Source organism: Sander lucioperca, chromosome 11 (assembly GCF_008315115.2).
Source record: "Sander lucioperca isolate FBNREF2018 chromosome 11, SLUC_FBN_1.2, whole genome shotgun sequence".
Classification (NCBI taxonomy): Eukaryota; Metazoa; Chordata; class Actinopteri; order Perciformes; family Percidae; genus Sander; species Sander lucioperca.
Genome location: NC_050183.1, coordinates 13,708,418 through 13,725,011, shown reverse-complemented (window position 1 = coordinate 13,725,011; position 16,594 = coordinate 13,708,418). Strand labels below are relative to the sequence as shown.

The following is a 16,594-nucleotide window of genomic DNA, read 5'->3' as shown; positions in this document are numbered from 1 at the left end:
CTTCCTTGTCATGGAAATGGTGCAACGGGGAAGTAGCTGAAGTTTCAGGGATAGCTGTTGACGATCACTCAGGTAAAGACAGCACGGGTATAACTTATAGTGCGTGGTGCAGTATTTATCTCAGCAAAGATTTTAGTAAATAGATGACTGGTCAGTTCGTGTTCAGAATAACATCACACCTCTCCAGGAGAACCAGCAGCCAAAATCAAGTCTGATAAGACATACAGGAACATCAAAAGGTGAGAAATTCACTGGCTGCTCATTCTTGAAATAAGCTTTTGCACTGCTATTGGTTATTAATTTTGAAGATTCTGGCAGGAAATGGCTCAATGTATCAGTCGGTGAAGTAAAGGTAGAGGTAGAGTAAAACACAGTATTCTGACACTATTCAGATGTAGACATGACTGTACATTACCACAAAAATGTAAGTGTAGTGTCCAAACCCCTCGCTATCTATCAGAATGGGTGGTGGCTGACAAGCACAGACTACAGGAAAAAGAAAAGCATGCAATTAAACTGTTTAAGTAATCCCCTTGTTTACACTTTTATAATACACTTTCTTGTTTTGTTTCTTTTCTTTTTAAGATTTCATCAGGTTTTGTGGCAGTCGTGTTCTTAGTTGTATTGTAATAAACTCATGTTATAAAGATGCCGGTTTGAATTTTTGTATTCAATAGAGTACAAGAACAAAGGACGGTGCAGGCATGTTGGTCTATTACATTCTCACTTGTCACGAAAGTGGTGTGACAGGGATGGGCCAAACTTTCAGGGATAGGTGTGTTGGCGATCACTGACGTAAAGACATCACAGGACTCAGGAGGTGTAACTCTTAGTGCGTAGTGCAGTATTCATCTCAGCAACATTTCAGTAAGTAGATGACTGGTCAGTTAAATTTCTGTTCACAATAATATCACACCTCTCATCTTCCAGGAGAGAAGACCAGCAGCCAAAATCAAGTCTGATGAGGTGTACAGGAACATCAAAAGGTGAGAAATTCACTGTCTGCTCATTCTTTGTATGTTTGAAAGAGAATTTTTGTATGTAAAAACTGAACAATGACTTCCTCGTAATCTCACATTTTGAATTTTAACCAGGATACTATGCCAGCTGCTGGGTAGGCATTTGTATAAACAAATAGGATATGTTGTTACCTGGATAGGTATCCTGGTAACAACCTGCAAACAAACAAGACATAATTTTACATTTTATTTTCCGCCTACGTACTGAATAAATTGTGAACATATTTACAAGAAAATAGCCAGTACTTATGAAGATTTTCTATCTTGACTACTAAGACATAAACTGTCCACCCAGTGGGTGTTACCAGGTAAGTAACTGATGTAATGTTTCATATTTTCTAAGGTAAATCAAATAAAGCTCATATAGCCATGAATGATAACTTTACAAAACTAAGTAATTAATTGGAAAGTACTTTCTAAATTCAAAGAAAGTACTCACCCAAACTTGGTCTGTTACAAAATAAACCCCAGATAACTAAATTCGTAATAAAGCTGGGTAATTGAGGGGGTATTAAGGAACTTAGAATTAGTTGCCTATTTTCAAAGGAAGTACACAATTTTATCTGAATTATTACCAAGCTAAACCTGTCAGAACTACATGGTACTTTGGTGAATTGACGAGTAATACTTGCGGTTTTACCTCGTACTTCAGCTGTAGTTTTTTCTATAATTACCTACTTATTACCAGTGGTAGTTACCTAATAATGTAATATTATTACCAGGTAATTACCAGGTTAATACTTGGTAATAAAGGGAGGGTTACCTGATCTGCTTAGTCAGCAACTTAGTTAGCCACTTAACATTGATACAGAAAATAGACAATCAAACAATTCAATTCAATTTCAATTCAATTCAATTTTATTTATAGTATCAAATCATAACAAGAGTTATCTCGAGACACTTTACAGATAGAGTAGGTCTAGACCAAACTCTGTAGTTTACGAAGCCCCAACTATTACAGTGGTTGCCTCAAGAGCAAGCATTAGCAGTAGCTATTGCGACAGTGGCAAGGAAAAACTCCCTTTGTTGTTAGGAAGAAACCTCGGACAGACCCAGACTCTTGGTAGGCGGTGTCTGATGGCACCAGTTGGGGGAGTGGTGAATGGTGGCAATAATAGTCATAATAAAGATAGTGGAACAGTGATCACAATGGTAGTCGTAGTAGTTCATGTCATAGTAGGGCACAGCAGGGCGTTACGGGGTGTAGTGTGGCACAGCAGCCTGGGTGGACGCGGCAGGACGCAGTTGGACACTGCGGGGAATCGCAGAGCGTAGCAGGGTGTAGTAAGTCCATAGCGTCAGCTGCACCCAGGACCCCGGTGTAGGTGCCACCCAATTCCAAGGCGATGTTCTGGGTGAAGAAGAAGCATAGGGACTCCGGGGAGAAAACTCCCCAGAGCTAGGTTAGTAACAGGCATTTCTGGGACTAAGATGCACACAAAAGGAGACAAGTGAAAAGAGAGAGGAGGGAGCAGCTCATTGTGTCCTTGGAAGGAGCTTCCGACAGCAGTCTAGAGTTATAATAGCATAACTAAGAGAGGCAGGCTAAAGAGAGGGGCCCTGGACCGGGCTCGTACTCTCCCCTGCCGGAACGGGCTTGTACTTCCTGCCTCCCTCTACTCTACTATGCTGCAACTCCTCACTCCCTAACTATAAGCTTTATCAAAGATGATGGTTTTCAGTTTATTCTTAAATGTGGCGACGGTGTCAGCCCCCCGAACCCAAGTTGGGAGCTGGTTCCACAGGAGAGGAGCCTGGTAGCTGAAGGCTCTGGCTCCCATTCTACTTTTAGAGACTCTAGGAACCACAAGTAGCTCTGAGTTCTGGGAGCGCAGTGCTCTAGTGGGACAATAAGGTACTAAGAGCTCTTCTATGTATGATGGTGCTTGACCATTTAGTGCTTTGTAGATCAGGAGAAGGATTTTAAATTCAATCCTGGATTTTACAGGAAGCCAATGCAGAGAAGCTAATACAGGAGAAATGTGATCTCTTTTGTTAGTTCTTGTCAGAACACGTGCTGCAGCATTCTGGATCAGCTGGAGGGTCTTGAGGGACTTATTTGAGCAGCCTGATAGTAAAGAATTACAGTAGTCCAGCCTGGAAGTAACGAATGCATGGACTAGTTTTTCAGCATCGTTTTGCGAGAGGATGTTCCTGATTTTGGCAATGTTGCGAAGATGGAAAAAGGCTGTTCTAGAGGTTTGTTTTAAGTGGGCGTTAAAGGATAGATCCTGGTCAAAAATGACTCCTAGATTTCTGACGGTAGTGCTGGAGGCCAGGGCAATACCATCTAGGGTAGCTATATCTTTAGATAATGAAGTTCGGTGGTGCTTGGGTCCCAGCACAATAACTTCCGTTTTGTTTGAGTTTAACATCAGAAAATTGTGGGTCATCCAGGATTTTATATCTTTAATGCACGCTTGAAATTTAGCTAATTGACCGCTTTCGTCTGGCTTAATTGACAGATATAATTGGGTGTCGTCTGCGTAACAGTGAAAGTTAATTGAGTGTTTCCTAACAATATTGCCTAGAGGAAGCATATATAAAGAGAATAGAATTGGTCCAAGCACTGAGCCTTGAGGAACGCCATGGCTAACTTTAGCGTATTTGGATGGTTTATCGTTAATATTAACAAATTGGGATCGCTCAGAAAAATAGGACTTAAACCAGCTTAGTGCGATTCCTTTAATGCCAACTAAATGTTCCAGTCTCTGTAAGAGGATGGTATGGTCAATAGTGTCGAATGCAGCACTAAGGTCCAATAAGACAAGTATGGAGACAAGTCCTTTGTCAGCAGCAGTTAGAAGGTCGTTAGTGATTTTCACCAGTGCCGTCTCTGTGCTATGATGCTTTCTAAATCCTGACTGAAAGTCTTCAAAAAGACTATTTCTATGCAGAAAGTCACACAATTGATTAGCGACTACCTTCTCAAGGATTTTGGAGAGAAAGGGGAGGTTAGATATAGGTCTATAGTTGGCTAAGACCTCAGGGTCGAGGGCGGGTTTTTTCAGAATAGGTTTCATAACAGCTACTTTAAAAGACTGCGGTACGTGACCCGTTAATAAGGACATATTGATCGTATCTAGTAATGTGGTATTGACCACGGGTAGTGCTTCTTTAAGTAGCCTCGTTGGAATGGGGTCTAAGAGACAGGTAGTTGGCTTAGCTGAAGAGACCCTTAACATTAATTGTTGGAGGTCTAAAGGATAAAAGCCGTCTAAATAAGTATTAGGTCTTATTGTTCTCTCTAGCCCTCCTGCGCCCAATGGTGAGCCGTTAAAAGCTGTGGGCAGAAGGTGATGAATTTTTTCTCTAATTGTTATAATTTTATCATTAAAAAAGGTCATGAAGTCATCACTGCTCAGAGCTATAGGAATAGATGGCTCAACAGAGCTATGACTCTTTGACAGCCTGGCTACAGTGCTGAAAAGAAACCTTGGGTTGTTCTGATTTTCTTCTATTAGTATTGAGTAGTAGTCTGATCTGGCATTTCTGAGGGCCCTCCTATAATTTTTTAATTTTAATTTTTTATCTTGCCAATCTACGCGAGATTCTTCCAGTTTGGTGGAACGCCATTTACTTTCAAGTTTTCGTGAGATTTGTTTTAATTTGCAAGTTTGGGAGTTATACCAAGGTGCTAGTTTCCTTTCCTTCATCATCTTCTTTTTGATAGGAGCAACCAAGTCTAAAGTAGTCCGTAGGCAGGCCGTAGCAGCGTCTACAAAGTTATCAAGTTGGGAGGGACTAAAGTTAACATAACGGTCCTCTGTTATATTAAGGCATGACATTGAGTTAAGTGCTGTTGGAATATCTTCCTTAAATTTAGCTACAGCACTGTCAGATAAGCATCTAGTGTAGAAACTTTTATTTAATTTCGTATAGTCTGGTAGTAGGAATTCGAAAGTTATTAAAAAATGGTCTGATAATAAAGGATTCTGCGGAAATACTATTAAATCGTCAATTTTGATGCCATATTCTAGCACAAGGTCGAGGGTGTGGTTAAAACAGTGCGTGGCCTTATGCACCCTCTGACTGAAACCAATAGAATCTAGCAGTGAATTGAAAGCAGTACTAAGGCTATTGCTGTCATCTTTGTCTGATTGAAGGACTACGCATGATAAAAACTCTGAGAATTCAGATAAAAACTCAGAATATGGACCTGGTGCTCGGTAAACAACAACGAATATAATTGGCTGTACTGTTTTCCATGTTGGGTGTTGAAGATTAAGAACAAGGCTTTCAAACGAGTTATAATTTAGTTTAGGTTTAGGATTAATTAACAGGCTCGAGTCAAATATGGCTGCAACTCCCCCTCCTCGGCCTGAGCCTCGTGGAATTTGGGTATTATTATGACTGGGAGGAGTGGCTTCGTTTAAACTAACATATTCGTCATGGCCCAGCCAGGTTTCGGTGAGGCAGAATAAATCAATGTGGTTATCTGATATCAATTTGTTTACCAATAATGCTTTCGATGACAGAGATCTAATATTTAATAGTCCACATTTGATTTTCCTATTCTGTTCTATCGTTGCAGTGGTTGTTTTAATTCCAATTAGGTTGTTTAGTATAGCACCTCTTTTGTTAGTGTTTTGTTTAATCGGTCTCAGTCGGGGGACAGACACGGTGGTTATGGGATTATGAATGGGTGATTGCTCTGAAGGGAGCACAGAGGGGCGTGTAGCGCTGTATCTCTGATTATTAACTTTGGGAGAGTGTGTCTGGTCAGTGTGCTTGTGGGAGTGTTTACGGGATGTAAACAGTCAATCAGAGGTCTGGGTATGCAGGGCGTGGTGCAAATTTCCACGTAGCATCTGGCTTCCGCGTGTATTGGGATGAATCCCATCTCTGCTGAACAGGGAGCCACGTTCCCAAAACAGATTGAAGTTGTCAATAAAACCTATCTTGTGAATGCTGCATGTGAGCTGGAGCCAGGTGTTAAGGGAGAGTAGTCTACTAAAGAGGCATGATCCGCGACCTAGAGATGGAAGTGGGCCCGAAATAAAAACCGACTTCCCAGTGCTTTTTAAAGCCTCAATGAGAGTGGTAAAGTCTCGCCTTGTGCGCTCACACTCCTGAATCCGAGTGGACATGTCGTTATGTCCACAATGGACCACGATGCGTTTGATAGAGGTCGGAAATGAGGGTATCAGGTCCATAACTTTAGCCAGGATGTCTGCAACTTTGGCTCCAGGAAAACAGTGTGTGACAGCATTATGAAACCGTAGGTCTCTAGTGATGGAGTCCCCAATAATTACTGTGGTTAGGGGGAAGAGCGGACGAGGAGTGGGGGGGTGTGGATAGCCGGTGACGGGAGCAAAACAGTCAGTGTCGGTTTCAGATGGGCAGGGAAAAGAAGAGGAAGATTGCTTACCGTTCGGTTGTGGGGATTGTTTTTGAGGAACGTTGTCATCTGGCCGATCCAGGCAGTGTAGGCCACTGAACCGTCTGACTACCGCATCCCTCAGAAGCTTTCGCCGCGCGGTAGCAATCGTCTTCCGTGACGACGGCTGGTCAGTCTGCTTTGAAGCGGGGCGAGCCCGGTGAGCCGCACTGGCCGCCACCGGCTCCGACTCCGACAAGACATTGAAGCGGTTGGAGAGGCTGAGGGCAGGAGGCGATGGACCCCTACCCGAGGCTCTCTTTCGGCCGCAAACCACCTCAGTCCAGGGTGGCTTGATAACCGGTGTCGAGCAGGACGATGGGCGTGGGCAGGCAGCTGGGTCCCATGGCGCGGTATCCTGGAAGGCCGCCGAGAGAGATGAGATCCGGAGCGACTGATTATGAGCCACGTCCAAGCAGGCGGTTAACAAAGCATCTTTGGTTTTTAAGTCCTCGGAAAGCCGACGAACATCTTCCCTGAGGTCAGCAATTTCTTTGTTTGTATTATTAAACAACGAGGAAATCCTGAGGGGGAGTGGGGACTCGCCAGGTGTAGAGGTTGCCATGAAGCTAGCGTTAGTTTAGCCGGTAGGCCTAGTCTTGATAAATTAGCGTGAGGCTAATACTTACTTACACGTAAAAATGTATCTTTGGTTTTTTTAAAAACACTTTATTAGTATAATAAAAACTAGGCTATAGAGCCGACTGTTAGGTAGGAGGTTGAAGGCAGCTGCCGGCTGCCTCGTCCCCGCCGACTGCTGTCGCTTGTGGATGACGTAGATTTTCCCCAAAGACAGTGTTGTAGGATTGTGTGCTCATCCCAATTTACCCTGCCTAATCAGTGTGGGGCTGGCTCTGTGGGCAAAGAATGAAGAGACAATGAAGAGACGCTGGCAAAAAAAAAAAACTCTGTGGATGATTCAGAGAGTAATTGTAAATCATACAATGTCAAAGAATTTATAAGAATAATTTACATTATAAAAGGATAGACAGAACCACTGAAGTTATATCAAAGTTAATTTTTACTTGTGAACACAAGGAGGCAGTTACAGTACTCGCAGCATGAGCACAGAAGTGACCTAACGAAAAGCTCTCTACAGCCGCTTTTTATAATAACAAGTGAAATGTAATACAATCATGATACAGAGTTTGATGTCGTCAGTTGTTATCTTGTCAGAGTCGATGACATCTCCCTTATCTAGTCAGGGAACGCCTGTTCTTTCCTCAGCATCACACCGTGCTCGGACAAGGACAAAACAGTGGCTCCCATGTGATCTTGTGAGTTCAAGCAGTGTTTTGTTTTTTTTAACAATATCCACACACATCCACAACTTAATTTAATTTAACAGAGAGAAAAAATAGTAATCAGTATAATATTATTCTATGCAATCAGTTTAATAAATAACAAGAGAAAAAGTATGTATCATAATTTTTCTAACAGAATTATACTCAATAACTCTAATACAGAATTTCTTTCTGCCACGTCATTTTTTCATAAATTACATGCTATTTTTCAATAGTAATACAGAAGAGACCTAATTATTTACATATTTTAATAGTGATCCAGCTTATGTGCAAGGTTGACAAGTGGCTCATGCTTGGTGGCTAAACCATACATGTTACAACAATATTCAACACGCTCATAAAGTTATTTTAAGTATGATTGATTTGACTATGGATAACAGCGCTTGGCTTACCCACAATTAAATTAGCCACTTAACGTATGTGTACGCTGTATGGGTAGTCGACTAATCTAATGTTATGTTGGCCAGCTAGCACACACCGCTACCCCCCCGGGGACACAGCCACAGCTATCCCCCAGCCAGCGACTACAGCAACCTGAACCCACCCAGCACAAATCATAGTGCGGGTGCGAACGGCGGTAGTATCAGACCCCGCCGCTGGCATCTGCACCTGGCTGTAATCGAGCAACCACAGCGACCAATCAATCCGAATAAATCAGAAAGAATCAGAATAAATCCCCCTGAAATGCAGTTTAATTGGAATAGTAAATCTGTGTTGACATAATTGTTTATGAACAATATTAATAAGAAATGAAATACATAAGTTATTATAAAGTAATATAACTTATTATAAAACATGATCTTCAGGTACCAGTAGAATTATAAATTACTTGCAAGTGCTCTTTGTTAATTTTCTACTGAAAGGCCAATGATTTGATATCACTGACATTTCTTTTAACATCTTTTTTAAGACTTTATACTTTATAACTGCCTTTCGTTATCTTAATGTTTTACTCGACTGTTTCATTTTTAGTTGATCCAAAATGACAACAACAAAGACACTCTCTCAGCCTTTTGAAAAATGGACCGAGAAAGATGTCCGCCTGTGGCTGATGACAGAGGTCAAAGTTCATGAGACTTGTGCAGACAGATTCTGTGAAGAAGAAGTGTCCGGAGAGAGTTTAGTAGAATTTAAAAAGACAGACATATTGGATATGGGTATAAAACACGGTCCTGCTGTAAAAATCACATCTTATCTAGAAAGTCTGAAAAAAGGATCACAACATGAGTCACAGTTCCCAGCATATGTGAAAAACTGGACAAAGGAGCAAGTGACCCAGTGGTTACTGCAGCATGTGAAGGTCTATAGCAAATATGCAGAACGTCTCGAAGAAGAAGATGTGTCCGGAGATTGCCTTGTTTGCTTCAAGAAGCAGGATTTTCTGGACCTGGAAGTGAAAAATGGTCCTGCTGTAAAGATTTTGGCAGAACTCCATCATTTGAACGAGAAGCCAGAACCGACACTGCAACCCATCGTTCACACCAGCACGGATCAAACAGAAGCTCCAAACCCCACTCAACCTGAACTGAGTCTGGCTCAGGCCATAGAAACCAAACAACCAGAATCAAAAACAGACCAAATGGTGGGAAAAGAATTTGAAAAGTCTCAGCTGCCATTTAAAGAAGCTTCAGAGAAGAAGGAAATGCAGCTGCCAAAGCCAAAGGACTTGGGGGCCAGGAGAAAAGAAACTGTTGTGGTTAAGTATATATGTTCTTCTATATGTCTAAGTATTTAAAATATTGCATCCAGCCTGGTAATAAAGCAATTTAATTAGTACACTCACAACAACAAACTAAGTTGTTGGTGCATTACATTTTTAACACAAAGGCATAACAAACCCTCATGATTTCAACAAATGTAGACAGTGATTACTGTTTGAACTTTACACTAAATTTACATCCGTTTCTTCCTGCAGACCACAGTTCTACCAGACATACCCAAGATCACTGTGGAGATCCAGAAAACCCTTGACAACCTTTTAAAAGACGACCTAAAAAGATTTCATTTCCATGAATACACTAAATCCACAAATACATCAATTCCGAAAGGTAAACTGGAGGGCAAGGACACTATGGACACCGCTAAATTAATGACTGAACACTATGGAGAGAAGGAGGCTTTACGAGTCACACTAGACATTTTACGAAATATCGATCGTGAACTTGCTCTTCAGCTGGAAAACAGGATGGGTAAGTCAACGTAAAAATATATTCAAATAGTCTAGTTGCAACAACATGGCCTAAACATTATATTTTTTAGTTAGTATTTTGCTTATAATCTGCATTATTTTAAGTTTTCTGTCACATGCTGACTCACATTTTATTAAATGTTTGAAATTACTGTCAACTAATCCCAAAACCAGTGAATGAATTGATTCAACAAACAAGAATTACCTAAGTAATCAAAGCCTATAACTTCTACCTGTGTAAATTACCATGAACACTGTAGTATATTTTGAGTCAATCCCACACACACCTTCCTGCTGCCCAAATACTCACAAGAGCACCAAGATGGTAGATTAAACGGCCGCTGAAAACAGTCCCAAACAAATTTCTCCTGTTTGTTTAATAAAAACTACAGCGACCAGCTGTTCTACGATATTACTAAACATAAAAAAAAATACCAACTTTTTAATAGGATTTGCCACCAGCCTTAACCTAAAATGTGTTTTGTGTGTTTTCTTTTAATAAAGCATTTATTTTACTGTTCATACAGGTCAACTGAACCAGCCGTGTCTCTCAAAAGACATTTTGAAGAAAGAAGCAAACCAGGGAGACAAACTAAATAATTTGTTAACTTGTGGTGGGAACTCACTGGACAACTATGGCAGATTTGTTGTTGTTGTGAACAAGAGCAGTCCAGAACAATTGCAGTATCTCCAGTTTCTGAATAAGCTGAAACTGTTCTGTGTGTTAGACTTTGACCCCAGCTCTGTTGCGCCAGGTGGACTGTGTCATTCCTACAGTGAATCAAGGGTGGCCAATAAGCACATCCCATCACAATATCAAGGACAGACTGACTCAGTGATTAAGAACCTTAACCTCTACAAACAGACCAGCTGGGTTTTCTGCAATGGCAGAAATGACCTTGACAGTGACTCAAACAAGGAGTTAGATTACAAGAACTGGTTGAGGAAAACTTGCAGAGATGTAGAGCAGTTGGTTTCCTTCATTTGCAACCCTGAAGTTCTTCTCCATGGAAAATGTCTAATCATATTCCTTCTACTTTCACCTGTGGACACTGAGAAAGACCCAATCTTTGACATCTACAAGGCCTTCATAAAACACACTGAAGAGGAAAGCATCATCACTATTTGTGGATCTCGGAGCACGTATGAAAAATGGAGGGAGCTGATACAAGAAAAGTGTGAGTCTGACATCGACCCACGATCTATATATGAGCTGACCCTCAGCGAGGTCAATGGAACAGTAATGGCACTGGGACCATTCAATCAGTCATCTGGAAGGCTGCTCCCCTCTTCTGACTCCAGTTTTGTTGTTCTAAAGCAGAAGGACGAAGACTTATTGACAGCTCTAGATATATTATGTCTGAATCAGTGTGAAAACATTTACGATGAAAACAGTCCAGAGTTTCATGACTTCAGAATCAAAGTTGAGGAAGAATTCTACAGAGGAGGCAAAGTCAAATGGTGGAACTTCTACTTCTGTGACAAAGACAAAGACAAGCCATTTGTCAAGCGGGATAAATATAAAACTGTCAAGAGGATGATTAGGTCTCAGTTAAGAGATTCAAAAGACATGTGTGTTCTGCTCAATCTGTTTCACCACCCAGGCTGTGGTGGTAGCACCTTAGCAATGCATCTGATGTGGGATCTACGTCATGAGTTTAGGTGTGCTGTGCTGAAAGACAACACACTGCCAAAAACAGAAGTTGCCATGCAAGTCAGAAAGCTCATGAAACTTGAAAGTGAGAAACCATCTCGAGTTTTGCTGTTAGTCGATGATTTAAAAGAAACCGAGAATCCTCAAGATCTTGTGAGCTGCATACATAAAGCTGCAATAGAAGATAGCTTAAAAATAAATGTGGATAATGAACCAAACTGCAAAGTCATCATCCTTAACTGTGTTCGTGTCCATAGCCCAAAGAAGCAATACAGACAGCATGACCCAACACAGAGTCAATACATAACTTCTTCATTGACACCAGAAGAACGGAAAGAGTTTGAAAAGAAACTCAAAGAGCTCAAAGAAACTCATGAAAAACCTGAAAACTTTTACAGCTTCATGATCATGAAGAGCAACTTTGACAAAAAGTACATTGATGATCTTGCCCGTTACACATTGGAGAACTTTGATGTAAGCTCAAAGAAGGCCCAACTCTTTGCCTTTCTAGCGTTACTGAACACCTATGTGGCAGCATCTGAAATCTCTCTCTCACTCTGTGAAGATTTTTTTGGGATTAAAAGGATTCAATGGCTAGGTGACAGTGTTATGGACAGAATGGAGCCATATTCAAACTTTCTTGTTGAAGAAAGAGTTGAAGAATGGGGAGGATACAAAGGAATCCGAATCCTTCATCACCGCATAGCATCGGCATGCCTGGAAGAGTTGGAGAGAAGGTACAGCTGGAAAGTAAGTGATATAACAATGGATATTCTTCACTGTGATCTGTTCTTCAGTGTTGGATTTCTAAAAGAAAGGCTCTCAATTAAGCAAATGTTGATTGAAAGGCAGCGCATAAAAAATGGAGGTGATAGAGAGCCATTTTCTCCTCTCATAGACAAAATCCACAAACAGCGAGGGAGACAAACTGTCAAAGACATCTTTGAGAAAGCATCATCAAGGTTTGAGACAAGTGCATCTATTCCTCAGGCACTGGCAAGATATTTGTACATCAATGAGCGTGACTTTTCAGAGGCTGTGAAATGGGCTGAAAAAGCCAAGATGATAAACGAAAATCCATTCACATTGGACACAATTGGGCAGATTCACAGAAGCAATTTAACATCTAACAACAAAAGAGAAAAGCAGGAGACATCACGCAATCCAGAAGACTTAAACACAAACATTAAAACAGCAGATAACGCTATCAGAGCGTTTAAAAGGGCTCAAGAGCTGGCAAATACAGAGGATGAACCAGAGAAGGAAACTGCTGATAATCAATCAGAAGACTACCAAAGAAAGTCATATAATGTGTCTGGCTATGTGGGTGTGCTGGAAATTGCTTTCCTGGTCTTTGAGATATTGAGCAGATTGCCGTTCTTTGAGAAAAGTGATCCGATGAGGAAGAAGTACTTCCAGAGTTTCCTGCAAAACGCAATCCCAATCACCAGCGTGCATAAAGAAGAGAATGAGATCAACAACAGATATGTTGAGATCATCAAAGAGCATGAACCGTTCCTCCTCAGTCTGAAAACTGAAGTAAAAGAGACATTTGAACTTCTTGACTGTTACTTCACATACATAAAAGCGAACAAATCAGAATATGATTCAAAGGATCGTTGGACCGTCTGTGGTCTTTTTAAACAGTATGTAACTCATTTTTGCACGGCACCTGCAGAAATAAAAAAAGAACGGCAAAACAATCCTAATCTTAATTTGAAAATCGATATTGAAGACCGAAGATTGTTTCTTGAAGAGAAGCAAGCAGATACATTTGCAGGGATTCTTCAGCATTTGGACAGACCTGCCGAAGAGATTGAGAGGATCACAGAATGCTATGCATTCTTACAACAACAACAACAATTTATCAACCAAAAACAAAAGACAAAGGAAACAATCAATCACATTGTGTCAAACATAGTTCTTTACCTTTTAAAACCAAAATCTAAACATGTACAGAGCCAAAGCCACCTGTCTGCCCTACTTTTGAAAACTCTGCAAGATGTAGGACTTAGGTATCCCTTCCCAGACCCATACTACCTGGCTCTGCTGTTATTCTGGCCAAGTCCTAGGCAGGAAAACACAGAAATTGTGTCATATGTGAGAGCAATCCGAAACTCATGTAGCAAGCGCTTGACTTCATTGTTTCGAAATAGGAGCACTGTTGCCCACCTCTTCTTGGGAAAAGAAGAGGGACTCAAGAGGCTTGTCTCTAAACTCAAGCTAGATGTGAGTTTTAAAGATATTCGCCGTGATACCTTGGCACAACGTTGGCGGAATGGAGATATATTTAAAGACAAGGCAATTATCAACAGTCTTCATCGAGTCAGCGGAACCATTGAGCAAGGAGAGGTGTTTGCCAATTATGGAAAACTGAAAATCCCTGTGCGTCCAGCTCTCATTGCTGGCATTAGAAGTGGTTTCAGCACAGAAAAGGTTTCTTTCTACCTTGGTTTTGCTATCAATGGACCCCTTGCTTATGACATCCAGTATGAAAACTAGTTACCTTGCAAGGTAAGCTAGATTCTCACGATATCACCATAGCACGCAAAATCGCAGGATCACATATCATGTGAAAATCCATCTTGTCAGACTTTAAGTAAGGCGTTTGTGTCAGAACAACCAGCTGTTCAAACAATCAGCGTCACGTGAGGGGCCACTGGCAGCTACGGGCATGGTTTAGGTAGACATGACCTTTTCCAGACAGTTTCCAAGGATGGCTTCAGAGATGGTTCTGTGTTAATAAAACGTCTGGCGTGTCAGGTTAAAAACCTAGGGTAGTTGATTGCACACAAGAGAATCACAAGAGCTAAGACATGAACTGTACAGTGTGAAAAAATAGGTGTGGTATCTAGTGATTCACTATGATGGAATTTCAAAACACACCTCCTAAAAGCACATTGCGCAAATAATAAGACTGATTGCAGGGTTAAATTCCAATCCTGTAGGTCTAGCTGCATTGGTATGTTATTATATGTTATATTCTTTTTATGCCATTACATTTTTAATTTAAAAAAGTCATCACTTTTTCAGTTTTTGTTTTTGTTGTCTGATGCAGATACGGCACATTCGCCAAACAGACTTCTATTCATTTATCTCCAAGTGCATATATAATATAGTAGGGCTGGATCTGAATATTCGTTCTTCAGTTTTCAATTTTGGTGTTATGGTGTTTTGTCAGGATTAAGCTGCTAGCTAAATGTCCACTAACCGCTGGAGAATTTATGCAGCGCTATGTCGCCCATCTCAGCCAAGAACTGAGAAATTTTGAGTTACAAGCAAGCAGTCTGATGTTTGTAGAGTTCTGTATGGTTATACTGTGGAAGCCTAGTGTCATTTCCAGGCAATTTGATAAAGGTAAAGATAGTATAGCTGTGCACAACACCAATATAGTGAGGCACTGGCTGGCTGAGCATTCATTCACAAACACAGACAGACCGGCAAAACACTGCAAGATGTAGGACTGGGGTATCCCTTCCTAGACCCGTACTACCTGGCTCTGCTGTTATTCTGGCCAAGTCCAATTGAGAACAACACTGATATTGGGACCTATGTGACTGCAATTCGAAACTCATCCCGCAAACATCTGTCATTTTTTTTTAGAAAGCGAAGCACTATTGCCCACTTCTACTTAGGAAAAGGAGAAGGACTTGATAGGGTTATTTCTAAACGTAAATTGGATGGGACATTTAAAATTCCTTGTGATATCTTGGCACAACTTTGGTGGAATGGCGACAACAGCAAATCACAAGCCGCCTTCATCGAGTCAGTGGATTTATCGAGGAAGGACAGGTGTTTGCCAATTGTGGCACTCTGAAAATCCCTGTTCATCCTGTACTTATTGGTGGAATACGACATGGTTTCAGTAGAGAAAAGGTTTCTTTCTAACTTGGTTTTGCGATTAATGGACTCCTGGCATATAACGTCCAATATGAAAACTACGGTAGTTGATTAGACACAAAAGTACAACACAAGCACTGAGACATGAAATGTACAGCGTGAAAATAGGTGTGGTATCCAGTGACTCACTGTGATGGAATTTCAAACACACCTCATAAAAACATGATCAAACGATAAGTGAGACAGACTGCAGTGTCAAATTCCAATGCTGTAGGTCTAGCTGTATTTGTTTTTATATTATTTTATGCCATTTAATCTTTTGTAAACATTTGTCATCCACTTTAAGGAGTTTTTGTTTTTTGATTTTGTTGTTGGATGTGGTAACTTGCCAAACCTTCTCCTATTCATTTATCTGCAAGTGCAAATATAATATATTAGTTAAGTGTATAAACAAGCAGTGACTCATGAAGTGTACAAAGTGAAAAAATAGGGTGGCAGCCACTGTGATGGAAAAAACACACCTCATAAAAACAAATGACATGTAAGACAGACTGCAGGGTCAAAGTCCAATGCTGTAGGTCTAGCTGTATGTTTGTTTTTATATTCTTTTTATGCAATATAATCTTTTTTAACATTTGTTATCCACTTTTGTTGGTTTGTTTTTGTTAACCTAACTGTCTGCTATAAATGTATCTACAAGTACAAATCACAGTGAAACTATTGCTCATTTAAATTAAGAAAAAGAAATCAAGGAGGCCTGGATCTCCCAGATCCCAGTTAAGAACCGTTAATCTAGCATTCAACTATTATTTTTTGTTATTACTTCACATTAACATTATTAAACACACATTGTTAAATATTATTGACTAGATAAGGGTAATGTTGAAAAATGGAATTTATATCTTCTGTTCTCGTGTGAGAAATGTGATTGATTGTGGACACAAGTTCTCCATAAGGACATGGTTTTGCCGTAGTAAATTGTTTGCCAGCTTAAAATGTATCAGGGAGTGGTCATCTGAATTGTTGTATCATGTGTAGATTTTAAGTATTGTACCTTTTTGTCATTATGGTATTTTGTCTTCACAGGCTTATTTATTTTCATTTTGTTTGTACTTTATATTGTGATTGTATTTTGAATGTGCATTGTTTTATTGTGCAAGAAGCCTACCTTTAGAGCAACAATTTTTTTTAAAGACTTAACCTGTTGAT

General features: G+C 40.4%; 1 protein-coding gene across 2 annotated transcripts; it reads left to right on the top strand.

Annotated features, from left to right (window-relative positions):
- On the top strand, positions 1 to 14,131 carry LOC116059140 (sterile alpha motif domain-containing protein 9-like). 2 transcript variants are annotated; one of them, XM_031312099.2, is made up of 6 exons: positions 1 to 239; positions 680 to 820; positions 931 to 986; positions 8,676 to 9,399; positions 9,619 to 9,892; positions 10,419 to 14,131. In XM_031312099.2, exons 4-6 carry the CDS (start codon positions 8,686 to 8,688, stop codon positions 14,045 to 14,047), a joined length of 4,617 nt encoding a protein of 1,538 aa, XP_031167959.1. In that variant the 5' UTR covers positions 1 to 239; positions 680 to 820; positions 931 to 986; positions 8,676 to 8,685; the 3' UTR covers positions 14,048 to 14,131. The 2 variants fall into 2 exon arrangements, with proteins under 2 accessions (XP_031167959.1, XP_035863251.1); XM_036007358.1 differs by lacking the exon at positions 680 to 820.
- Positions 14,132 to 16,594: the final 2,463 nt, after the last annotated feature.